Source organism: Xenopus laevis, chromosome 5L (genome assembly GCF_017654675.1).
Source record: "Xenopus laevis strain J_2021 chromosome 5L, Xenopus_laevis_v10.1, whole genome shotgun sequence".
Classification (NCBI taxonomy): domain Eukaryota; kingdom Metazoa; phylum Chordata; class Amphibia; order Anura; family Pipidae; genus Xenopus; species Xenopus laevis.
The window spans coordinates 118,097,203-118,125,036 of NC_054379.1; the positions used below are offsets into that span (position 1 = coordinate 118,097,203).

A 27,834-nucleotide genomic window follows, 5' to 3' on the forward strand; every position below is an offset into this window, starting at 1 on the left:
AACTGTCCCTTTAACATTACAACACCCAACCTCTTTGTCAAAGGGAAAATGTTAGTTCTATGGCAGTCCTATGGTATAACTGATCGTCATTCATTACATTTGTTTTACTTCTGTAGTAATAGGCAGGCCCGGATTTGTGGAAAGGCCACCTAGGCGAGGGCGGCAGGATTTTAGGGGGGCGGCATGCTGCCCAACCACACCCCCATTAGTACAAAAACACTGGGGATGTGCAGAAGATACAGTAATTTTGTAAATTTCCTGTGCCCAGCCCCATTGCTCAGGTCCCGATCATGAAAATTTGCATAAATAAAGGGGGGACACGGGTGACGAATGGCAGTGGGCCTAGGGCGCCCGCTATGTAAATCCGGCCCTGGTAATAGGAACACAAACGTAGTGCCATGAAATTAGCAACATATAATATAATTATGAGACAACGATTTCCTCTTCCCACTCCTTGAACAAGGCCCGTCTTTGTATATGTTTATACGTGATACCATTAGAGGGCGCTGCGGACATTATTGCTGTTATGTGCGCTACCGGCTTTGCAAGGACATGACACTATTAAAGCGCTTGACTTCCTTCCTAGGCTCGACGTGATTGGATGATGCGGCTTTAGCCTCTTCAATGGAATCAACAGCCTTGCAATAACTTGGCCATTGAGGAGTTTGTATGAACAGAAGCCGGCGGCATCATGAGAGCGGCTCCTGCTGTGCTTACGGCACTGACTGCGCTTAGCGCCTATTATGTGTACTCTCCCCTGCCCAGCACCATGTCAGAGCCCTGGAAGCTGATGCTGCTGGATGCCACCTTCAGATGTGCGCAGGATCTGGTGAGTAGTCGCACTGGTACCTCTGTATTCCTCACTATACACTCTCCAGCAGCTGTTCCTCGCTCTTACCCAGAGACCATCTTATTTATAGGGAGGCTTATGTCTGGGAAGGATTCCCCTTATTAAGAAAAGAACAACCTCATCAGAATTGTTGCGCTAATGTACCTCCATATCTACTAAGCTGACCTACAATAGCCCTAACACTAACAGCCTTTGTCTGCGATCTTCTGCCCTTCTTATCCCATTACTGTGTCATTCGTGGATCACAACAGATGTCACAGGCAGGGTGTGTGTTCAGAGACAGACTATTACCAATATTATTTCTAAAAAGAACATTATTATTGTGTGCTGTATTTCTCAAGTATAAACTATAGGTGTATAAATCTAGTGTAGAATCTATCTCAGCATAATGCTGGAGTATAAACAAAGGGCATGTAAGGCTCATTACTTTCTAATTGATTGGGTGGTTTCTGATAGCATTGGTACAGTCTGTCCATGAGCAGTTTGCTGTTTTGGGGGTTCTGTCTGCAGGCAATATTTTAAAATTTTTTGTATACATGAGTAAACAGGCATACACAATTATTTTTTATATAGTGCTGACATATTCAGCAGTGCTTTCCAGAGATTGCACATTATTTACTGCCCCATGGAGCTTGCAATTAACGAAACTTGAACATTCACCCACACTGATGGGGGGTACCCACGCAAGCACAGGGAGAACATACAAACTTTTCTGTAGATAGTTCCCTGGCTAGAATCAAACCAGGGACCCCAACTCTGCTAGGCAGTAGTATTTGCACATCTTTGCAAGTCTCTATATTAAGCTTGAATAATGTGTGCTTATGAACCCAAATATAGAAGTGTTTGTAAAATGCCAATATATTATGCAGCACTGTACAGTAGGAGGGTACATACAAACAGACAGGGTTGGACTGGGGGGCCTGGGGTCCACCGGGGCTGCTGCAGTAGGGCCCCCCTGCTGGGTTCCCGCTCCAAGCTGCCCTCTGCCACAGCGCACATGCGCATGTGCGCGCTTTGTATTGCTGCAACCTGCCCAAAAAAGGGAGGTCGCGGCAGTAAACTTAATTTAGGGAACAATTTTAGGAAGCGGCCCAGTCCGACCCTGCAAAAAGACAAATTACAAACAAATAACCAAGAGCCCTGCTCATTAGAAAACATTCTATAATGAGTAAATGCATTTCATATTCATTTGATTATTACTATAAAGCAGTAGGAAACTTAAAGACTTTTTTTGGGCTAAATTTCCTGTTTCCTAACCCCAGATGTTGCAGAGCAATAACCTTTAGCCTTGCATTGACATTAGAGGCTATGTTGGAGGATGCTGGGAGTTGTAGTCCATCATCATCTGGGGGCCAAAGGGCTGTAGAGATATACTAGACTGCTTGGCCAATAAAAAAAACAATTACACTATTTACCAGCAGCTAATAATCTCCTTGTGTAACATAGGTTAAAACTGAAAGTGCTTATTTGCAAAAACTGGACAGGCCAGTAATCTCAATACTGCCTCAGGATTTCAGGTACTGCTTGAAGGAGCAGGGCATGCGCTCACATGTTTGTGATCAGGGGTTTTCTTCATTTGTGCTTCCAACGCAGCCTAAACAGTAAGGTTTCCAGTTACAGCAGCATTACTCCAAGAAAGCCAATGAGCCGGTTACGCCTATAAAAACAGAAAATGCTCATGGCTGATAAAAACAAAAAACAGAGGCTGATGGAGCAAAGCAATTTCAGAAAAATTAAGAACAAATAATAGTTTTCAAAGGGCTGTAATAAGTGGCTTAAAAGTGTAACATAGGGAATCTGCTGTTGTACAGGTATGGGATCTGTTCCGGAAACCCATTCTCCAGAAAGCTTTCAATGATGGAACAGCCATCTCCCATAGAGACCATTTCAATCAAATGAATATTTTGAAAAATGGTTTAATTTTTCTCTGCAATAATAAAACAGTACCCTGTACTTTATGGTGCATGTAACAACATGTTTAAAGGGGTGGTTCACCTTTATATTAACTTTTATATGTTATAGAATGGCCAATTATTATTTCTTTTTTTATTGTTTTTTAATTGTTTGGATTTTTGCTCTAACTCTTACCAGCTTTTAAATGGGGGTCACTCACCTCATCCAAAACAAATGCACTGTAAAGCTACTAATTTATTGTTATTGCTACTTATTATTACTCATCTTTCTATTCAAGCCCTCTCCTTTTCATATTCCAGTCTCCTATTCAAATCAATGTATGGTTGCTCGGGTAATTTTGACCCTAGCAACCAGATTGCTGAAGTTGCAAACTGGAGAGCTGCTGCATTAAAAGCTAAATAACAAAAAAAAACACCTATAATAAAAAATGAAAACCAATAGCAAATTGTCTTAGAATATCACTCTCGACATGATACTAACTATGGTGAGCAACCTCTTTAAATGATTTTGGAGATCTAAATTATAGAGAGATCCCTTTTTTGAAAAAACCCAGGTTATTTGCATTCTGAATAGCAGATCCCATACCTATATCAGTTTTGCAGCATTGTAATAGTCTAAAAAACTGGCGAAAACATTTTTACTGCACCCCCCTCATCCTGTGCAATAAGCAGCTTCTGTTGAATGATAATGCCTTGCGGGTGGGACTGTCTCCAAGGCCAGAGCCTAGGACAGCACATTTTACACTGCATAAGCATGTGTCACTTGTCATACAAAATGGCACAATCAGCATTTGCAAGCAGTTTGTCACCCCTGCAATTAGTAGGTCTGTGGTAAGTGACAAGGCCTTTTTTAACCAGCTTAACCAGGGTAGACTGGGTAGCAGTTGTGCTGTACGCACACATGCTCAGTTCTAATAGTTGCCCTTGTGTAAGTAGCCTTAAGGGTTGAGCAACAGTCTCTACTGCTAAATACAATTGCAAGGTTTTTATGAAATTTTTATGGACTTTTGGTTACTGTCATTGTCTGAAAGAATGTTGTGAGACATATAATTAAATCATTTAACACAAATGGAAGGTATTTGGGCTATTACGTCACCTAACCAGCTGGGATGGGTGAATGTTGTGTCACATTTGTAAAATAGGTTGGCAACTGCAAAGCCTTTAGCAGACAGAAGCCATAAATAAATTCTGGATGGCAACACTGCATGTGAGCCTTACTGCTAGGTTTATCACATGACACAGCACAGGCACGATTATCACATTAAAGCACACCAGAAACACAGAAACGTTTTCATGTGATAATCTACTACTAGTTATAATGGCAAGTAAGCTGCCATTGTACAGTTAAATGGCTTGGCAGATGCCCTGGATATATTGCATTCTGTCATCAGTAATGATGTATTCTCTTTACTGAATGCCACATTTATTTGCTGTGCTAGTTTATTACTTTTATTTAACAGCTGCTTAATATGTTTCTGGATATCCATGTCTTCTTCATATTTACTGACACAGCAAGCTTTTGTGCCAAAAATGCCCAGAGTGGGTAAAAGAGATTTTCTTTTTTTTAAGCACTTTCACCCAATGCTTTGCTGTGCATTTTTGAACCTTTGCTTTAGATACACGGAGGTCAGAGAAAAGCCAACATTTTTAGAGATCACAGAAGAAAAAGAAAGTCCCTGAATTATTCCTTTCCCAAGATATCCCTTAAAGGGGTTGTTCACCTTTGAAATAACTTTTAGTACGATGTAGAGAGTGCTATTCTGAGACAATTTGTCATTGGGTTTTCATTTTTTTATTATTGAAGGTTTTTGAGTTATTTAGCTTTTTGTTCACAGCTTTCCAGTTTGTAATTTCAGCAGTCTGATTGCTAAGGTCCAAATTACCCTAGCAACCATGCACTGATTAGAATAATAGGAGAGGCCTGAATACAGTGGCGTAACTACGGTGGGGGGGGGGGCAGGGGGTGCGATTGGGCCAGGGCCTGCACCCCCTCAGGGCCCCTCGGCAGCTCGCTCGTCACTGACTCCGGCAACAGAAAATGGCATACGGAGGGGGCGGGGGCCCGGCTGCACGTCTCGCGCCAGGGTCCGTCCCCCTCTAGTTACGTTACTGCCTGAATAGAAAGATAAGTAATAAAAAGTAACAATAACAATACATTTGTAGCCTTACAGAGCATTTGTTTTTTTAGAAGGGAGTCAGCTATGCCCATTTGAAAGCTGCAAAGAGTTAGAAGAAAAAGGCAAATAACTATAAAACTATACAAAGTAAATAATGAAAACCAATTTAAAAGTTGCTTAGAATTGGCTGTTCTATAACATAATAAAAGTTACCATAAAGGTGAACCACCCATTTAAAGGACCCTTCATAACTATATCAGTTACATGACAACTTGATTTACTAAGACGGATCTGTCCTTTGTGGAGTTTTTCCCCCCATGTATATCATGTCCCTGAGTAACCCTGGCTTGCCAGTCGCTAGACACATGACCTCTGCTCCAATTCTTTTTAAATAGAAACTGCATTTAGCAGCTTATTCTGTTTCTGCAGCCATGTGTGATATATATTAATGACTAGTCTTGCGGTGGGCACCTCACTCATGGCCTTACCCAGAGGGATGGTGAGCGAGAAGGGCATTTATTAAACATTTCTAGTGGCAAAGGGCTCCTGCTGGCCTGTCTTGCACAGAGCGTTAGAACAATAAGACCTGATGGTAGTCACTCATTTTAAAACAATAGAAACATGGCATGACATTAAAACAAAGTGCACAGGACACTCAGATTATTATTTTGGACCAAATAACTTTTTACGTTTTTTTGTGTTTCATAATTTTGTTATTTGAAACCCAAATTCTTTGAATTCCTGAGGGAAAAGAGAGATGGCAGAGCGGAGGATGTTGCAAGCAAAGGAGTTTGGGAGTGAAACTGCTCAGGGACTAACAGACCTTTCCCTTGCATTACAGCTGGTCTGTGTGAGTGAGTGACCTTTCCCCTACTTCTGCCTGTAGGACATCTGCAACTGCTAAACAACAGTCACATGACCCATTGTCTGTCACTCAGTAGCTGATTATGTGCAATGAACTGCCTTGTCCTGAGAATTCTAAGAATAAAAAATGGCATTTAGCAATGTAATAATGTTCAATATACATTGCAAGTTTCAATTGCACATTTTTATGTCCAGATTGAAGTGATGTTTACTTTTTTTCCTTGGTGAAGAATAACTGCTTTTCAATAATATATTTTACTACATGCAGTGGTGCATATGACAAACCACACAATGTAGAGTTTGCGTTGTTGTGTGCTTCCATATCATAACTACTGTATGTACAAAGTGAAAAGTATTTACACAGAAGGAAAATGGTTCTCATTGCGCATATATTTCTCCATTAAAGGGGTTGTTCACCTTCCGAACACTTTCTACTTTCCCATTGCTTTCCTTTTTTTTTTTTACAATTTTTCCAAAATCTAAGTTTAAAGGGGAACTCCACAAAAACATAACAAGCTTTTTTTGAAAAATAAACATAATTTCAAGCAATTTTGCAGTGTAAATCAATTACAAAATATTCAGACTTTTCATGATTTTTAATGGTTTGGAACAGTTTCCTAAGCCCTAGCCCCCTGCTCTCCTGCTGATCTTTCTGACTACTTTTCTGAGCTGGCTGACTACTGTTACTTTGTTTTAACAGCCATCTGACCTCAGTATGCATCCTCCAAACTCCACAATTCCCTGCACACGTGATTTCAATAAGAAGATCACAGTGCAATGTGGGTTATGTAGTTCCTGCATGCTGTCTGTAAGCTGTGGAGAAAGTGTTACAATTTGTAACATCAGTGTTTAGTCCCTCCTTCCCTGCCAGGATTTCAAATGATGCAGAAAGAGAACTGTTAGGGCTCTTACTGACGAACGTTTTTACCTGCGCTCCCCTGCGTTCCATTTTTTGCGTTCAGCCGCAGGGGAGCGCAGGAATAGACGCATTCGATTTTTTCCAATAGGGCTGTACTCACACAGGCACGTGTAGGCGACGAACGCAGGTTGAGACGCAACATGCTGCATTTTTCCTGCGTTCGGCGCCTACACGCGCATGTGGGAGTACAGCCCCATTGGAAAAAATGTAATGCGTCTATTCCTGCGCTCCCCTGTGGCTGAACGCAGAAAAACGGAACGCAGGGGAGCGCAGGTAAAAACACTCGTCAGTAAGAGCCCTTAAACAGCTGGATTTCAGCATAGAAAATTGCATTTATTCATACTTTCTGAAGAAACAGGTAACTGTGAATTTTGGTTTGGAAACCAGAGTTCCCCTTTAAAGTTTAATATCCCTGTCTCTGGTGTTTGAGTCTGGCAGCTCAGTAACTCAGGTGCAGACTTTAAACCGTTACAATTTTGCAACATTTAGTTGATACATTTCTCAGCAGCATCTCTGAAGTATTAGCAACAATTGTATCAATTCTAACAGCTGCCTTTAATGAAACCCGAGGATGCTGCTCAGCAGAAGAAATGTATCAACTGATGTATCAATTTAGAACAGTTTAGAGAGTCTCCCCAGAGCAACTTTAGAAAGGTGAAAAATTAGTCAATGAGCCTTCTCTCTGTCCTTGTCCTTCCATTTTTCTTCTCCATCATTTTTTCCTTGTTTCTTATAATTTTCTGTTTTTACATTCTCACCCGTTTTGCCATTCTTTTTTCTTGTGTTTTGGTCACAGTCTCTTCCAAACCCCTTGGATGCATTGAACAGTCCCTCTGGTGGCCACTGGTTGCAGTTCAAAGTCATTTTGGTATCTCAACCATACATTTATTCCTCTTCTATGCTCATGTGATATACTGTCAAGTCGGCAATGCACAACATCTCTGGTTTGCATATATCTGTAGTAGATTGTACAGCCACTCCAATGTCCCTTTGCTATGTTGCAAAGTATTTCCTAAACTAAGACCTTTTCCTTTTTGATTGTGCTGACAGTACATCACCCCTACCCTACCCCCTTCTTTGTTTCCTGCTCTGCCATTGACATATAAGGAAGTCACTGTGGAGTTCCATCAACGTATGAAAGTGCTTTTTTGAAGCTTATGGAACTCAGAGCTTTTAGTATTCTCATATTTTATAAATAGTGGTGCACGATTTCATATTATAAGTTTTAGTTAGATGACTCAATATATTCAGTCAGGTGACGTGCTATATAGCAGCAGTGTTTTAAAGGGTGTGCTACAAATAAATGATTTTTTTTTTGTTTTTACTACTGGTCTTCTGTAGTGTGGTGATGTGCATAGAAAGTTATGTAGGCAAACAGTGTAGACATACTTTTTAACTATTTACAGGCCAGTGCATAGGGAGTGTTTCATTAAAATTTAGACATTTTGCTGCAAAGAAAAGAGTGCCAAAAAATATTTGTATTTTTAAAACTCAATTTTTAAAAATATATTAGTTAAAAGTCTTAAAACTCAATTTTTTAAAATATATTAGTTAAAAGTCTTAAGTCAAACTAAAAAATTTGACAACTACAACCTTTTAGAAGTCAGTTGGAAAGTCTTCAGTGTTCAAGCAAGTTGATTTGCCCTTTTAACTTCAAGTTTTTTTTTGAGACAGTTGAGATTGACAGCCTCTTTCAAAATAAATAGAATAATATGATTTTGCAAACAACTTTTTTCCGCAATTACACATGATTGTGATTAACCTATTCAAGTTTTTAGGTGCAGTTTTTGTTTTCAGATTACGGGGAGGGGGGGTTGGTTTTTTATGTTTTTAAAATGTTATTTTATTGTGCAGTTGTGAAAATTGTAAATCTTTCCTTGTATACATTTTAATGCTTCATTGCAGTATTTATGCTTATGGCAAACAGTGGTGGGAGTCATTGATAGCCAAAGAGGGCAATTTTGGGCACTTTTTAGGAGCAATACATAAGAGTAGAGACACACGCTGCTATTTCGGGAGATTAGTTGCCCAGCGACAAATTGCTTCTTCTTCAGGCGACTAATCTCCCCAAACTGCCTTCTCGCCAGCTAGAATGAAGATCGCAACTGGATGGCACTCGGAATGCTTTGTTTTCCAAAGTTGCCTGAAGTTGCCTCATGAGGACGGCTTCAGAAAGCCAAAGCGATCCGAGTGCCATCCCATCGGCGATTTAGATTCTAGCCGGCGAAAAGGCTTTTCAGGGAGATTAGTCGCCTGAAGAAGAAGCGGTTTGTCGCAGGACAACTAATCTCCCGAATAGCAGCGTTTCTCTGCCCTAAGCCTTACAACGAGATTACCCACACACAGGGTAGGGATGAGCAAAATATTTTGCCTCATTTCGACAACAAAAAACAACCATATTGACTATAATGGCTATTCAAAAAAATGTTACACAAAAAAATCGGCCATCATCTTCAATGTGGTGATTTTTTTTTTCCATTTTGCAATTTTTTGTCTATGTGAAACGGGTCAGATTCGCCCATTACTACACACAGGGTTTTTTTTCTGCTGGAGTAAGGAAAAAGCTGACAGTCTGCCTTATTTTGGGTGTGCTCTGACAGATACTGCAGTGGATTTCAGGGTGAGATTTTAGCATTTTGGTGCTGAAATCTACCATGTTTGCTCACTGGTGGGACAATTCATGTCTGTCAGTGTGGAAAACAGGCGGACTGGAGCAGGTTGACCCTTTCTTAGCTAATTATGCTTGCACAGAAAAAGCTCTGTTCCACTGGCTTTAAGCTGTGTGTATATTTTGGGACGCTAGTTAGTTTGTTTACTTTTCACTGCCATATGCTGAGCCTCAATAATTAATGTGAGATCTGAAACTAGTGATTGTGTACATAGTTGTATGTATTAATCCTTTTGTGCAAACCATGGTTAATCTAAGTACATAAAAACTTTTATTCTTATATTAATTTGGATATTGGTGGAAAAAAGATAAATATATTGTAAAACTAAATTGTGTATTTCAGAAAAGAACTTTTGTTTATAGGAATGCCGACTCTTGTAAGAAATGTTGCAATCATATCATATGTAGGGCCCTTGTGTACATAGTTGTATGTATTAATCCTTTTGTGCAAACCATGGTTAATCTAAGTACATAAAAACTATTATTCTTATATTAATTTGGATACTGGTGGAATACAGATAAATATATTGTAAAACTAAATTGTGTATTTCAGAAAATTACTTTTGTTATTAGGAATGCCGACTCCTAAAGAAATGTTGCAATCATATCATACGTAGGGCCCTGGAGTCAGCACATGTTTCTTGAAAATTATAATCTTCAAAGTTCTGACAGCTGTTTTCTTCTTCAATATCGATGGTAGTCTGACCACTAGCCACATGTCCCTCTGCACATAGACAGAGGAACAATCTAATTGCTAAAAATGCAGCAGTTATTTGAAAAAAATGGAATTTAAGGATATAATTATTTACACAAATGTCACTATTTCTTTAAATCCCCAAAGAGTACAAAAAGGGAAAAAAGAAAACTAGCTTCAACTTATTTCTAAAAAATATTACAAATTACATATTATGTAAAAATAATGTCATTTGTTGTATTTAATGAATAAAGTGAGCTCTCATGCATGTATTAACACAATTTGTTTATTTTTTAGAGCAATTTGGTCCACTATTTTGGTCTCAGTCATCATTTGAGAGTCCTGAATTTTGTTTCTAACTATTTCGACAAGTTGGATCCTGTATCTTCAGAGCATTTAAAAGTCACAGATACGGTGTTTGATGGGGTTGAAGTCAGAATCTTTGAACCTACAAAGGGTTTTAATAAGAAATTGAAAAAAGCCATTGTATATATCCATGGTGGAGGATGGGCCCTGGGAAGTGCAAGTATGTGCATTTATTTTACTGTTCCTTTAAATGTCTTTAATACTCTGAGCTGGATAAAAATAAGCAAATATTGTAGATTTTTTTTCTATGCAAGAGGGATTTACAACCATCTCAGGGCTTTTAAAAGCTGGAGGCAGCACTCTTGACATTCTATCAATCCATAAAATAGTCAAGTCTATAACACAGTATCTATTTCTTATAGCACACTATAGATTTTAATGCATGGTTTCCCTTATGGTGAGCATTTTAATCCTATTACTCGTAGCGATCTGGTTTAATTGCGGGAAATTGGATCCCTTTGCTTTTCCCCAGGTTTTGCTTATGGTGATCTTAATGTTATTCTAAGGGAAGTTACATGCCTTTAAAGGATAAGGAAAGTCCTTCTTATTGGGGTTGCCAAAAGTTAGGCACCTCCAAGTGATCAGATTTACTTACCTAAAACCCTGGCCCGGTGCACCTATCAGGAGAAAACTGCACCAGCCTACGATCCTTCCAGGGAGCACCACTGAGCGATTGTTTTCCTGCTTCTTCTTTCTTCAAATTTCCCGGGAAGACGCATGCACAGTAGAACAAAATTGCTGTCTTTTTTATTAAAGTTTGGCTTTTCGCTCTACTGCGTATATGCAGCCACGAGAAGAAAGAAGAAGCCTTAAGACGAACGATCCGTGGTGCTCGCTGGAAGAACCCCAGACCGGTGCAGTTTTCTCCTGATAGGAGCACTGGCCCAGGGTGTCAGGTAAGTAAACGCGATCTAACTGAAGCAGGGAATACCAGGTAAAACCTTAAACGAGAAGTAAAGTCCTGTTATTCTTGGGGGTGCCAAAAGTTAGGCATCCCAAATATAACAGGACTTTCCTTCTCCTTTAAGAGTTTTCCTGGTATTCCCTGCTTCAGTTAGATTCCTCCCTAACCTCCAAGCCTGTAAATAGCTTATCATCTTTTCTAATTACAAAGTACTTTCCAAATAACAACAAAGTACTTTCCACACATAAGGGTGGCGGCACTCAGGGAAATTTAATACACCTCCTTTTTTTTAATTTAATTAATTCATTAAGGCTATAGATTCTTTATCTGTACCACATAGGCTTTACATGGCTGCAATATTTGAAGATTTCTTAACCTTCTCAGAAGGTTGCTTTCAATTATAGTTTCCTAAGGCTAATGACACACTTCTCCACTGGCCTAGGAAATACCACTACCTTATTTTGCACACATAAAGGGGAACTATAGTGAAAATGTAATTAAGCTTTATCTCATACATCATGATGTAAATATATAATTAAGTAAAATCAAAACAACTGTAATATTTTTGAAATACTTAAGAGAAAGTTCATAGAGGAGTCGGTCAGATTTTCATTGACAGGTCAAATACATTAGTATGTGCTCACTTTACCTAGATTGTGTACTAGAGCCAACTGTTTCAAAATAACCAACTCTGACACAAAGTTGCATGATGACAGACAGATTGCCGAGAGATTTATTGAAGATTTATTTCATAAGCAGTAAGCAATTTTATAATTAGTCTCTTATTTCCACAAGCTGAAGGTTAAATTAAAGGGAATCTAAACCCACAGAATTTCCTTGCTTTTTGGGCTTCTCTGAGCATCTTTGCAATTTACACTTGTTTTCTATTTTTAATGGTTTTGGAGATATTTGCCATTTTAAATGAATAGCAGGCTTTTGGCTCAACTGAGAGTCAGCAACCTGGGGGTTAACTGAATACAGGAAGTACATAGAACATGCATAGACCATTAGCATCACTGACACTTTGGACCTTCAAAAGCTGTTGAACCTTGCATGCTATTAGCAGTCTAAAACTGTAAATTTGAAAAAAAAGAAAATGTAAATGCAAAAGTGCTCCGAGGACTATTCTGAATAAATTTACACCATTTAATTTTTGGGAGGTTTATATCCCCTTTAAAGTTATTTTCAGTTTACCTTTATTTTCACCCAGAAATCTGCAGTGTGAGTGCAGTGACAGGCTTATGCCATTGATGTTGCTGCCTACAGACATGGGATGGTATTGGTGTATTCTCTGCTGGTGTTTTTCATTATCATTAGACACAGGATACAGACCTCTTTTCTTTCTGTCTCACTGTTTGCAAGAACAATGGCACATGTAATAAAACTTCTTACTTAAAGTAATTTTTGCTCTAAAACAGGTCATTAATCATTTGATATGTTAAAATAAAATTCACACTTTGGTAAATAATGAAGAATATTTCATTGTGGATTGCAAACTTTTATTTATGCACTTTTCTCCTTTACAACTTTTATTACATGTCCTAAGAAATTCCTTAATTTTGCACAATGCCTTCCTGTTCTACAGAACAGCTTCCTGATAGTGACTTCCCACTGCAAACGACATGTTAAAAAGCTAAACCTATTAAATTTATCCCATACCTTTTCCTGTTAAACAAATCATCCTCCCAGTTTTGGTCCTGCTGCAGACAAGTAAAGTTGAATGTTATGTGCAATGCACTGAGGCTGCGGGCTATACGCTATGATTTTCCTGTCTGCCACATACTGTTCCTGATGATGCATCTAATGTTTGCTCTTCTCTTTGTAGGAACGAGGTCCTATGATAGCTTATGTCGTAAAATATCTGAAGATGTGAATGCGGTCGTTGTTTCTGTTGAGTAAGTGTAAAGAACCAAGGGAATAAATGACCAGGTCTGAGTCTAAAGCTGGCCATAGATGCAAAGATCCGATCGTACGAATCATCGTATGATCGGACTTCCCCATCTCCCGACCTGCCACTAACCATTCAGATCAAAGTCTTACCAGTCAGATCAAATAAATTAGTTAAAGAACATATCAGGCAATGTTCTGCCCCTGACAGCAATTGTACGATAGTTATGTCCGACAAAGCTAGTGACAGTCTCCCACTGAAAATCATACGATCGGCAATACACGCAGAGATATTATCGGCAGCCGACAGAAATTTTCGAACCTGTCTGAACGACAGGACGAAAAATGTCGGGACTCTCCACACACGGTCCGAAAATTGTACAAATCCTTGATTCATACGGTCGGATCTTTGCGTCTATGGCCAGCTTTACTTACACTATAGCATGACCAGCATTGCCAAAACCCGTATGGCAGCGCTCAGTGTAACCTTCATTCTGCAGTTGCTCAGCTGCTAAAAAGGATAGATAGTCATTACTATGCACACAGTTATGTATTTAGTACAGTTTAGCACTGCTGGACAAGTTTTCTTGCTGTTGGTGTGGAGAATAATATGGCAGGCTTTGACTGCCAGCTCTTGTTTTCTATGTGGGTAGTTGTCCATCTAATGGCATGCTCCATCTAATGGCAAAATGTAGGATCTATTCAATTTCACTGTTTAAATGTTGGTATAGGTTACAAATATTTGTATAAAATGCTAAATGACCAGGTAAAAACTTTTCCTTTAAGGTTAATCAAGCATGATAACCTGATTTCCCCATTTGTCACATCACATTAACCATGATTAAATCTAATCTGGTTGTTCAAGTGTGTAAGCAGGAAATGTGGACTGATATTATCTGAAACCTGTTAGTTGGCAATCCTGACACAGCCTAATGGGCTGGAAGTTTCACTAGGCTTGTACTTAATATTTATATAATCTACAGTCTGGTCATTTCCCTATGGGACCAGACTGTAAATTATATCCTTATAAACGGCGCATTCTGACGTCGGAACGCGCTGATTATAGCTTAATGCGTCAGCAGCTATCAGTGCTGCACTCTCCCTACAGCTTTCCTCCTGCTTTGTCTGCCTCACTTCCGCCTTCACGCTGCGTGCTCTCTCGCTGCCTTTCCTACCTCTCCGTTCTCCATTTGTCTCCCACCTTCTGATGCTTGCTCCCTCAGTGTCTCTCTTCCTCTTCTGTTCCCCCTCCATTACTGATCTTGCTTCGTCTGCCTCGGGCTTCCTCTTCCGCTCCTCCTCCCTCTGCCCCTCCCACACCCTGTCACCGTTTGCTCCTGTTTCTTCAGCGCTCCAATCCAGGTAACTTCAATATTGCTCCGTCTGCCTCTCTCTACTGCTCCCCCTCCTTCTTCGTCACACTCCATCTGCCCCTCCCACACCCTGTTACCCTTTGTCTCGATCTGTTTGCTGCTCCCACCCCCCAGCTTCAAACTTTAGTCTCGCTGCGTCTGTCCCTCCCACTCACGTCCCTCTTGTGCCATCAATCTCCTCTCTGTTTATCTCACTCAGTTCATCTCTGGAGTTGCCCACCCCCCTGCATTTTACACCCTTCGTGCCTTTCCCCTTCTGCCACTTTTTAGCTTAAAGCCAAATGACTGCAACTGCAACCATGTGGTCAGAATGCCACAGAACTTAGTTTAAAGGAGAAGAATCACACAGAGAGACAATAAAAAAAGTAAAAACACTGTAGATTATAATGGATAATGTACCCCCTACAGAAAATTATAAAGATATTAATAGTCACCTCGGAGTTATGTGACCTGTATAAAAGCACTCGGCCTGCGGCCTCATGCTTTTATATGGTCACATAACTCCTCGGTAAAATAATATCTTTATAAATTACAGAAGGGGGTACATTATCCACTATATAATTTGAGCTAAACCTCTAACTCCAAATTACTTAATTACATTAGAAATTGTTATATAAATTTTGATAGACTCAATAATAATTTTTATTTTTAGGAGCAACCAATTCTTCTATCTCTAGAGGGTAAAAAGGCCCCTATACACGGGCTGATAAAAGCTGCCGACAGACCGAGTCGGCAGCTTATTGGACCGTGTGTGGGGCCATCCGACAGCCTTCCGCGATTGATATCTGAACGAAAGCCGGCCAGATCTCGATCGGGCAGGTAAAAAAATCCCTTTGGATCGCGCCCGCATCTGTATGTTTATGCGGTCCCGCGACCGGACCAGCCATATCAGATCCATTATGATCCGATCGTTCCTAGGGCCCACGATCAGATCAACCCAATATCGCCCACCTCAATGTGGGCATATCGGGGAGAGATCCGCTTGTTTAGCAACATCGCCATCTATCTATCGATCTCTACATCTATGGCCACCTTTAGGCTCTTAAAGGGGAAGGAAACCTCCTCGGCGCTAACCCCCCACCCCCCCTCCCGTGTATTGCCCCTCCTCCCCCCTGGCCTACCCCTCCCGCTGGGCAAATGCCCCTAACTTGTTACTTAACCTTCTGCGCAGGTCCAGTCCAGGGAGTTCACAGGCGACATCTTCTTCCACGCGATCTTCTTCCTCCTTTGACCGGCGTTTTGGCGCATGCGCAGTAGGAGCATTTCAGCGGTACGGATCTACTGCGCATGCGCCAAAAGTCACGCGCATGCGCAGTAGATCGTACCGGCGAAATGATCCTACTGCGCATGCGCCGGTCAAAGGAGGAAGAAGATCGCGTGGAAGAAGATGTCGCCTGTGAACTCCCTGGACTGGACCTGCGCAGAAGGGTAAGTAACAAGTTAGGGGCATTTGCCCAGCGGGAGGGGTAGGCCAGGGGGGAGGAGGGAGGGGGGGCAATACACAGGAGGGGGGGTGGGGGGTTAGCGCCGAGGAGGTTTCCTTCCCCTTTAAAGGGGTAGATCACCTTTCAGTTAACTCAAAGGGGCATATTTATCAGTGTGTAATTAGAGCTCATCAGAGTAAAATTCCACCATTCTCTAGTCATTCCTATGCGATATTTAGAATTGTATCACAAGCGAGGTAAGGGAGCACCACCCATCAGTTGAGAAAACCAGTAGATGGTGTGCAGGTTAAAGAAATAAGTATTAAGCGAAAAAAAGAAAAAGTTAACCCTTAAAGCTGGACCACCCCATCATAGAGCCTTATAACTCACGGAACAATATTAAAACTTAACTTTTACTAATAACTTAATTAAAATCATTAATCCAGAAGAACATTTAAAACAAAGTTAGGAACAGGGAGACAAAGAACCTTGGTTAGGTTAAGTGATAATTGTAACCCCTAGGTTGAATATAAGGCTGATACACAAAGTCCGTAGTGAACCACTACAGTCTGTAGTAAACAACAACAAAAATAGCGTGGTGTAGTATACAACTACACTACACTAATGACGTGTTGTAGGGCAAAAAAGGACAAATGTCACGTAGCCTATAACAGGTATAGATAACCTCTTTAATTACCACCCTTTCCACCATCAATCCAGTTTCCAGCCTTAGTTATTCTGCCACCCATTCACCCTCCGACGCACCCTCCCATTATCTTGGAAGAAATGCTATGTCTAGGTGGCATCAAAAGTTGGTCCACTAATTAAATGTTAAGGGTAAATAATGGTACTTCAGAAGCTCGAATTTAAGCTACCCCAGAGAGAGGCTCTGTAAATCGCTCACCCCTTCACCCACAGAGCTTGTCTCCCGTTTGAGCCGTGAAGCAGTGGCCTAAATTCTTGCAGTTCAGTCCCCCTGCCTAACTAAACTAAAATGTGTCTGACGCGCGTTTCACCCGCGTAGAGCAGGCTTTGTCAAAGGCATTCGGCTGCCAAAAGCTTACCCCTATAAATAGACAAGCGTGGAGCGGTTAAGATTTGAACCGGCCAATCTCGGATCTACACGTCACCAAGAGGAGGATCCAATCCATCATTGATTCAATTGTGCCGGTCTGATCAAATACAAAAATGATGCTGCTAATGTAACTGTGCGGACTCTCATCTGCCACGAAATAGTTACAGCTGCCGCATCCACAATGATTGCGCAAACGCTATGGATGATACTGGCAATATCTTACCCCATCTGCCGGTAGTATGTAATAAAAATATCTAAATCTGACTGCCGCTTATATTTCAAATACTTGTCTGGTAAGCCTTCAGTTAGACAACATGTGTATGTGAAACATAGTTATAGTGAAAAGAATTGAGCACTATAGAGTAAATTGATACCACCAAAGGATACCAAGTCTCAATTGTGAGTACATATATAGGTGATGTTGCCATTTACAGTAAACATTGCAACATTGTAGTTTTATCAGATAAGGCAAAGAAACAAAATGGAAACTATTTGTCCTCCTGTTTCCATAAGACTAGTGAATATCCTTAGATGAATACATTCATTGTAATGCTCTTACATTAGTGCATTCATTCTAAAGATCTATTCACTTTCTCTAGATAGCAGTACCGTTTCAATGTCACCACCTCTAATCCCTAGGGAGACTTTAAAAAGACCCATTGCTTTGAGGTTAGTGCTGGAATTATTAAGATATTCCATGAAATGCCGACTAACAGGTGGTAATTTTCTATGGTTCTTAACCCATTCTGGTGCATTCTCGATACTAGAGACATGCTCCAGAATGCATTTCTTAAAAGGCCTGTTGATTTTGCCAATATAGAACTTATAACATGGACAAAATAACATGTAAATGACATTGTCGGTAGTGCAAGTGAATGACTGTGTGATCCTGTGTATCTTGCCAAACCTGTCAGTAACAGTATTCTGATTATACATAAGGACACAGGCCCTGCATTTACCACAGGCAAATGTGCCTACTCGTGTGGGTTTGATTGGTGGTCTGGAAAAATGACTTTTTACTAGTCAATCCCTTAAATCGGGTGCCCTGCGACAGCAGGTCAAAGGTTTTGTACCCAATAATTTGTCCAATGTTGGGTCAGTGTGTAAAATGTGCCAGTGCTTCTTTATTATAGTATCTATAGTTGACCACTGTTTGGAGTAAGTACCGATAAATCAGACAGGCTGATCTGCATTGGATGTCAATCGTTTCTGACCCTCTAATAAGGAATTTCTAGGGGTTTTTAAAGCTCTAGAGTACGCTCTCCGGATGACGGTCAGTGAGTATCCCCTCTCTTGTAGGCGTTTTGTTAGTTCGCATGCCCTTAGTTTAAAAACTGATAAATCTGAGCAATTGCGTCTAAGACGTAAAAATTCCCCAACTGGAATACCTCTTTTGGTGGAAATGGGATGATGGCTATCAAAATTCAGAATAGAATTGGTCACAGTGGTTTTACGAAATAAATCTGTACTGATAGAGCCATCTTCCTGGATAATCAATGTCACATCCAGGAAATCCAAGCTCTTCTCACTGATTATATGAGTCAATCTAATATACAAATTATTATGATTGAGAAGGTTCAGGAATTCGGTCAGAGCTGCCATATCCCCTGTCCATAGGAATATCAGATTGTCAATATAACGAAACCAGTGTGAGATGTATTGAATATATAGGGCCATTGGTCACAGAAAACATAATTGGCCTCCCACCATTCCATGAACAGGTTTGCATATGTTGGTGGAAAGGCAGCACCCATTGCAACACCCCTAATTTGTAAATAGAACTTTTCGTGGAATATGAAAAAATATTTAGAATTGTACAGTATTTATCAAATGGTGAACTTTCACCCACTGATAGATATGACTCTAAAAATCCCATAGGAATGAATAGAGAGTAGTGTATTTTTACTGTGATGAGCTCTAATTTCACAATTTGATAAACTCACTTATCCATCGTCTAGGCTCTCATTTCAACCACTGCCTGGTTGCAAGGGTAAATTGGCTACCAACAAAATAGCTTATGAAATTCTGGAGAGATGCTACTTAAAAAGCAAAACGGCTCTAGTTTAACTGGAGAGTAATCAATTATTAAGGACCAGGCTATGCTGCTTTTTTTTTTTTTTATAATTATGGTGTTTGAAGGGGTGGTAACTTGTATTATGTTATAGAATGGCCAATTCTAAGCAACTATTCAATTGGTTTTCACTATTTATTTTTTATAGTTATTTGCCTTTTTCTTCTGACTCTTTGCAGCTTTCAAATGGGCGTCACTGACTCCCTTCTAAAAAACTAATGCTCTGTAAGGTACAAATGTATTGTTATTGTTACTTTTTATTGCTGATCCTTCTAATCAGGCCTCTCCTATTCATATTCCAGTCTCTTTTTGAAATCAATGCATGGTTGCTAGGGTAATTTGAACCCTAGCTACCAAATTGCTTAAAATGCAAATTGAAGAGCTGCTGAATAAAAAGCTAAATAACTCAAAAACCTTAAATAATAAAAAATGGAAGCCAATTGCAAATTATCTCAGAATATCACTCTCTACACTATATTAAAACTCATCTCAAAGGTGAACAGCCCCTTTAAGATGCAAATTGAAGAGCTGCTGAATAAAAAGCTAAATAACTCAAAAACCTTCAATAATAAAACATGAAAACAAATTGCAAATTGTCTCAGAATATCACTCTCTCTACAACTTACTAAAAGTTATCTCAAAGGTGAACAACTCTTCTGTGACAGACATTAGGTTATATAAATTGTGTTATATAACCTTAACTTTTAGTATGATGTAGCGAGTGATATTCTGAAACTATTTGCAATTGGTTTTAATTTTTTATTATTTTTGTTTTTTGAATCACTGACCCCATCTAAAAACAAATGCTCTGGAAGGCTAAAAATGTATTGTTATTGCTACTTTTTATTACTCATCTTTATATTCAGGCCTCTCCTATTTATATTCCAGTCTCTTATTCAAATCAATGCATGGTTGCCCTAGCAACCAGATTGCTGAAACCGGAGAACTGCTGAATAAAAAGTATCACTCTCTACATCATAGTAAAAGTGGGCATTGCAATAATAAGTAAAAATAAGTGCATTATTAGAAATACAATTCACATAAATATAAAATATAATTACAATATAGATTAAGTCCTCAGTGTCAAGGAGACAAAAGAATGGAGGACCCTACCCCACAGGGCTTACAGTCTAAATGGGAGGGTAACTTACAGAAACAATTCTGAGGGGTATTAAAGTGCTGTAGGTTACAGTGTGCTACACTGTCAATATTTTTTGATTTGGCCAAATCCCAAAACTTTCATGAAGGATTAAGTCTAAACATGAACCAAATCTGGATTCTAATTAGAATAGGCAAATTAGGGCAAGGAAGTCTTAAAAAGAGCAGCATACACAGCCTGTGGGAAAAAAAAGTCACAGTTTTCTTATTCGTGTGACCAAATTCAGGTCAGCCAGGCACTTACCTGTATCCCAAACTCAGTCCTGTATTTGGTGCATTGCTATTTATTATAGTAAAATTCTAACTGATTCAAACTGTATTCAAGTAAGGAGTCATCCTGTATTATTATTGTACCATACAGGGGCAGATTTAAACTGGTCCCTTTAGGGTAGGGGCAAATGGGCAGATTCGGGGAGATTTAGTCGGCTGGCGACTAATCGCCTCTTCTGCGGAAGAAGGCAGTTTGGGAGATTGTCGCCCAGCAGAAGAGGCGATTAGTTGCCAGGCGACTAAATCTCCCTGAATATGCCCGTCTGCCCTTAGCCTCAGAGCGAGTTTGCAGCTAATCTTCCCCTGTATGGGGCCTACTGATGGGCCTGCCCGATATGAAATGGTCAGCTTTTAAAATCCTGTCAAAAAAGGAGCACAAAAGTGACTATCCTTAGACCCTAATGTATGATCTAATCAGTCGGATTTGGCCCAGAATGTGGGTAGTCCAATCAGGCCCAGACCTGCCTGTATATGACCATCTTTAGCCTGCTCTAGTGTAAATTTGGCACGATTTTGAAAAATAACACAAAATCTGAAATATTTGAAATAGCAGATAACAAACATGCTGCAATAAAAACCAGGATTTATACTTCAAAACATTTGAAAATCTCAAGCATAGAAATAAAGAGTATGCCCAGTCAGATTTATCATTTTTGTAGTTAATGGGCTTAAAAGCAGTGTTTCTGTCAGTGTTCTGGATTCATAATGGAAAATACTGAAATTGACAGAGATAATAGGAAGTGTTTCTGTTTGTAGAGCACACCAGGATAGCCATTGTATCCACTGAAACAATTACATTCCAATGGCCTCTTACAGTGAGCTCTGGAGAACAGTCATTTTTTTAGTAACCTTAAAACAAGTAGAAATGATCTATCTGGAGCTACAAACTAGGTCAGGGACTGGATATCCCCAAATTTAAATACTGTACAAGCTTAATCTTAATGAAATTAACATTTTCTTAATATAATAAATACAAAATTCTGTACCCTTTTACAAAAAAATGAGATACAAAGTAGAGACAACAATAAGGTCCAGAATCCACAGAAAGTTCTCATATTTTTCATTCTGTTCAAGTCCAAGGGTGCTGTAGGAGCTGCTACAGTACGTGTATTTCTTAGCTGGCTAAAATACATAAGATGAAATGCTCCCAATGCCAGGAGCCTTATGTTACACAGCAGAGTTATGCATACAAATTGTAAAAACATACTGGCTATGCAAACTTTGTTTTATACAGATTGTATTGTATATTTGTCCATCATCTGAGGAGAAGCCCTTCTGAACATAAAATGCATGTTTTTCAGGTACAGACTGGTACCAGATGTTCATTTTCCTGAGCAATTAAATGATGCATTTGCTGCCGCCAAGTACTTTTTGCGCCCAGAAGTGCTTGCAGAATATTCTGTTGATCCATCGAGAATCGCAGTGTCTGGTGACAGTGCTGGAGGAAACCTTGCGGCTGCAGTCTGTCAGCAGGTACTGTAACAAATATTCCCGTTTGTGTTAACCAAATTCTTTTTGGGAAACATTTAAACTCTTTCAACTGAACGGTACCTAGTGTATAGTATATAGTAGCCTATATACTTCTCTCAGTCAGGACTATGCTTATTATTATGTACAGGTATGGGATCTGTTATCCACATACCTGAAATCCAGAAAGTTTCATAGTATGAGAGTTCATCCCCTTAGAGTGCATTTCAACCAAATAATTGTTTTTTACAAGTGAATTACTTTTTCTCTGTAATAATATTTTCGGCAAATTTCATTTTACACAGAATAATAAATATGCCCCTTAATGTATGTGATACAAATGATAGAAAATCCGTTATCTGGAAAACCCCTGGTCTTAAATTATTTTCAATAATAGATGCCATACCTGTACTGTCTAGAGAAAGAGTAGGGAATGAATATTGCTAGGTAGTGACCCCTGAAATAATTTTAATGAAGTAATATAATCTAGTCCACAAACATTGAGGGGTTATTTATTTTACCCCGAGATGCAAGTGCCAGAGCATGTCTCTTAATAATCCTAATAAACTTGCTTCCTGGGATAAGCTGTGCTCTTCTCCTCATTCTAGATTGAAAATGTTAGGAGGCGCAGCAGAGACCTATCCTTATGGCTGAATAATGTGCAATTTAGGGGTCGGATGGGGGAAATGAAAAAACATTTCTTTATTAAGTGTACTTTAGACAAATCTCCAAACACAATGCAGGTACAGGAGTACAACATATTGTTAGAATACACTTTGCTTAATGTGTTTTGTGTTATGTGGCCATTTTATCAGAATGCCTACATGCCTCCCCACTTCCTCCCACCTGTCACCAATACAGCAATGCCATAGGTCCCTTAAACACAGATGGTTATTTCTGCACCCCCCTTGTAGTTAATCCTTCACGTGTTGCACCGCAGGAACAAACACAGACCATGTATAATGATTGGGCTTTACAAATTGAGGTGCATATAAGTGCCAAATGAAGGTGGAATACATTAGGTTGCGTTCCACCTGCTCTTGGCATCTTACATGCCTTAATGTTGGATTAACTGCAGTGGGGATGTTCTTGCTATTATTTCAGAGCACTATGTCTAAATAAATGATTGTACAGTGCTGCTGCACAGATAGAAGTGTAAGAAAATATCTAGCCCCTAGGTGGCACTACATGTCCACTATAAGATTCAGAAAAGATTTTGAAAAAAAAAGTCTAGAAAGCAAACAACAAATACATGTGCACAGAAAGAAACACGCTAGGTCATTTTCTATACTATACTGAAAAAAATAATTGGAAATAACATAGTAGTTGAGTCCCTCAAGTTCAAACTGCTTACCTGATACAGAAGTTAAAAAAAAAACAATCTCATTTGATTCCTTATACAAGTTGTGTCAGAGTAGGAAAGCATTCCTTCCTGACTCCAAGGGGCAAATTTACTTACCTCACAGCGCAACACTTCGCCAGACATAGATTCGCCAAGACAATGCTAATTCACTAAAATCCAAAGTTGTGTCCAGCTGACAAAATTGCTGTAGCGTTACTGTGCCAAGCAAAGTGAACTCGCGATAGCGTTGCCTAATTTGCATACGATGGGAAGTTAAAGTTGAATGGACGTATATGTTGCAGCAAATACATTTCACTACACAAGCCTGGGAAACCTTAAAGGAGAAGGAAGCCCTTATGGCGCAAAACTCCTTCCCCCCTCCCTCCTCCCCCTGGCCTACCCCCCCCCGGGCAAATGCACCTAACTGGTTAGTCATCCCTCCATGCAGGTCCTCTCTTGCCGAGTTCACGGACGCGATCTTCGTCTGATTGCTCTTCTTCCTGTGTTTGGCGGCGCATGCGCAGTAGAAGGCATTTGCCAGTTTGACCTACTGCGCATGCGCCGAAAGTCACGAAGTTTCCGCATCGTAGTGAATTTGCGTAGTTACGTCCTTTCTCCGGAGCGCAAATTCACCTGTATACCTAGCCTGTATCTCCTTTGCTAGCGAAGTTATGCCACCGACCGTTAGTAAATCTGCGAAGTTCCGAAATGACGTCACGCTGGCAGATTTTCGCTAGCGTTAGTCACTTCTCCCTTCAGTAAGAGTCCATGGATCAAATGTGTTCTAAAGACATACAGATATACATAGATGCTAGCTAGTTCTGTAAGATTTCACTAACCTTGTAACTAGCCATCCAGCCCTTTGTTGAAGCTCTCTAATGTATCTGTCTCTAGGATATAATTCCTAAAAATCTCTGTAAAAATCCCTATTGTGGGGATTTGTAAATTTACAGACTACAATTTTTTTTTACAGACAATCATGGCAGCTCTAGGCACTAATACAAATCCCTGAACCAGTTGTCATCATACACACTTTATTATTCTGTGTTGCTGTGGGATCCATAACCTACCCACGAGAGTAGTTATATGATACTTTCAACCTACACTACTCTGTAAAAAATTTTAATGGGCTGTTCACCTTCCAACACTTTTTCAGTTCAATTGTTTTTAGATAGTTCACCAGAAATAAATACTTTTTGTTTACTTTCCATTTTCTATTTGTGACTATTTATCTAATATTAAAGTTTCAGGTTTAATTTTTTCACCTTCTTGTGTCTTTCTAAGGGCAGAGATAGACCAGAAGATTAGGGGAGAGTAGTCGCCCGGCAACAAATCACCTCTTTTTTGGGCAACTAATCTCACTGAACTGCCTCCCCGCCAGCTAGAATCTAAATCACCGGCGGGATGGCACTTGGATCACTTAGTTTTCCTCTTGAGGCAATGTCGGGCGACTTCGGAAAACTAATCACTCGGGTTGGGCAGGGGGGGTCACTGATTCCGTAAACTGTTCTAAATAATACATTAGTTGATATTTCTTATCTTTGGCCCTGCTGAGCAGAATCCCTGAGTTTCATTAAAGACAGCTGTTAGAATTGATACAATAGTTACTAATACTCCACAGATGCTGCTGAGTAATGTATCAGCTAATGCAGCAAATTGTAATAGTTGAGATAGCTAAACTGTCAGACTGAAACGCAAGAGACAGGAACATTAAACGTTAAACTTAAATTTTAGAAAAACGATAGGATATTAAAAATGGAAAGCAATTGAAACAGTCCTTTCTGCTGAAAAACAACTGAACTTAAAACGTGTTTGGCAGGTTAACAACCCTATAATTCAGCACAATGCACATAGTGTAACTTGCTGCTGCCACTAGTACAGGCAGAAGTGCTTGTTGCACCCAGCGCTTGTGTCTGTACCAGTCATAAATTAGTCTTTATTTCTTTGTTTTCTCTTGGAGACGTGTACTTCTTTACTCTGGGCACTGGTTCAAAGAATGTGGATGAATCATTTTCACTATGTATTTACCTCATTTTAACCAGCTATTTTTTGTTTATAGCTAGCTGGAGATAGCAGTGTAAAAACCAAAGTGAAACTCCAAGCCTTCATCTACCCTGTGCTGCAGGTGTTAGATTTCAACACTCCCTCTTATCAACAAAACAAGGACATGCCAATTCTTTCTCGCTTCGTCATGATAAAATTTTGGCTCGACTACTTGAATGGAAGCCACAGTTTTGCACATTCAATGCTCATAAACAATCACACATCTCTTGACCTCAGCGAAACTGTAACCTTACGCGAGCTATTGGACTGGAATTCGTTATTACCTCCATCTCTCAAGAAAAATTACAAGCCTGTTTTACAAAGCCGGGGCACCCACAAAATAATCAGTGAGGTGCCTGCATTACTTGACTTGCGTGCATCTCCACTGATAGCCAAGAAGGTATCACTTCAGCTCCTTCCTAAGACTTATATCTTAACCTGTGAGCATGATGTCTTAAGAGATGATGGGACCATGTATGCTAAACGCTTGGAGGAAGCTGGTGTTGATGTTACCCATGACCACTATGAAGATGGATTCCACGGATGTATGCTGTTTGCCACATGGCCTACTTACTTTTCAGTTGGAGCAAGGACAAGAGATGGATATGTAAAGTGGCTCAATGAGAATCTGTAGATAATTTTAAGATACCAGGCTACAGGGTACTTCATGCAAAATATAAAGCATCTGTATATGTTTTTGACTTACTCCCAACATTGCTGGAAACAGTATATGAGAATTCTCATTTTGTTAGGTCACACTGGTTCTCAATACATCAGTCATTATGTCTCTCTCACACAGCTTCTACTCCATTAAACAGTGCAATCAACTATTTCTTCTTTCTGCAGGCACCAGAGGATTATGAAGAATAAATCATACAAATTCCAATACATAATCCAATAGCATCTGCTATTAAGGATATATGTGGTATATAGTGCATCACAAGATACACAGTGTTACTTTCTAGAATTTTCGAGCTTTATGGTTTATTATTTGTCTTTTATTCTGTGAAATTGGGTAAATACTACCTAGGTATTTTATTAAACTAACATAGGAGCTACCTTGCACTAGCCTGCTTTTATACACTACTGTCTTACAGTAGAAGGAAATGAAGCTGGATATGGTTTGTCTTATTCCAGTGATATATATTTAATCTGTTCTTCTATGCAGATCCACTGTCCTACTCTATGCTCTTGCCACTAGGTCAGATTCAGAGAGTTGTTTGTCTAAACAGATATATAGGGTGTAGGTATTGTTCTAGAGCAGGGATCCCTAACTTTTTTTTTACCCATGAGCCACATTCACATGTAAAAAGAGCTGGGGAGCAATACAAGCATGAAAAGTGGGGTGTACAAAAAGCCCCTATGTGGTCTGGCACATACAAGAGGCTCTGTTTTGCAGTATACCTGTTTTTTATGTAACCAAAACTTGCCTCCAGACATTCAATAATATGTACCTGCTTTGACACCACTGGGAGTAACATCTAAGGGTTTGGCGAGCAACATGTTGTTTGTGAACCATTGGTTGGGAATCACTGCACTAGAGTAATTCATTCTTTTGCCACTAACTGCCTCAAAAAAACTGCCAGTAGATACTAGTACAGTATAAAAGTGTTCTTTGGCTGCTAGTATAAGAGTAGTAGCAGATTATTATAGTTAATAATGGTTTTGAGCAGTTTCACAGGCTAGTAAGCAAACTATTTTTAATACCCAGAGAAGACATTAGGCCCCTACCTCAATCCGGTGTTTAGCATCAGATGCATTAACTACAAAATTGCTTTTAGCTGAGCCCTACAAAGGTGATGAGGTCAGAAACTACCATTTCTGGACTGTAGCCATCCTTTGGGTTAGGTGGAAGCTTGAACAGGGAATGAACTTAGTTTCTGTTACATGTTTGATACATTTTTTACTGTATGTAGGATAACATTTTTGATGTTATGTCAGGTAAATTCTATAGCAGATACATAGGATCAACAGGAAGGTACAATTCCTGGTATGCACTATCTTTGTTTTCCGAAATCAGCTTTATAGCTAGATTAGCCAACAGTTTAAACTATAGTAGCAAAATAGTGAAAGGGAAACAGTCTTATAAGATGTCAGTCTTATTTCCAAACATTTCATGTTTTAGGATAATTGCCACCAGTATAGCATATCACAATCTTCCATTCCCCAAAGACACACGCTCATGCATAGACAATCAGAATTAATTCCCTTTAGAAAGAAGTCCGTGCTCTAAATGCACAAGACTTGTTTGTGTAGACAATTTAGAGTATCTTCTAGAGTGCTCCACAGGCCTATGGCACATGTGTTTTACATTGCCACAAAAGCCCCTGATAACAGCCCATTTGTGCGAAAGATAAATGTGCAGCCTGGCAGACATGGCTGCCCTTAGGTGGGGATACCTGAATAGGAAGCATCTGTCAGCAGGCACA

General features: G+C 39.7%; 1 protein-coding gene across 1 annotated transcript; it reads left to right on the plus strand.

Moving 5' to 3' along the window:
- The first annotated feature begins 450 nt into the window (after positions 1-450).
- On the plus strand, positions 451-26,703 carry nceh1.L (neutral cholesterol ester hydrolase 1 L homeolog). The gene is made up of 5 exons (XM_018263686.2): positions 451-829; positions 10,323-10,551; positions 13,121-13,190; positions 21,855-22,026; positions 25,422-26,703. Exons 1-5 carry the CDS (start codon positions 692-694, stop codon positions 26,037-26,039), a joined length of 1,227 nt encoding a protein of 408 aa, XP_018119175.1. The 5' UTR covers positions 451-691; the 3' UTR covers positions 26,040-26,703.
- Positions 26,704-27,834: the final 1,131 nt, after the last annotated feature.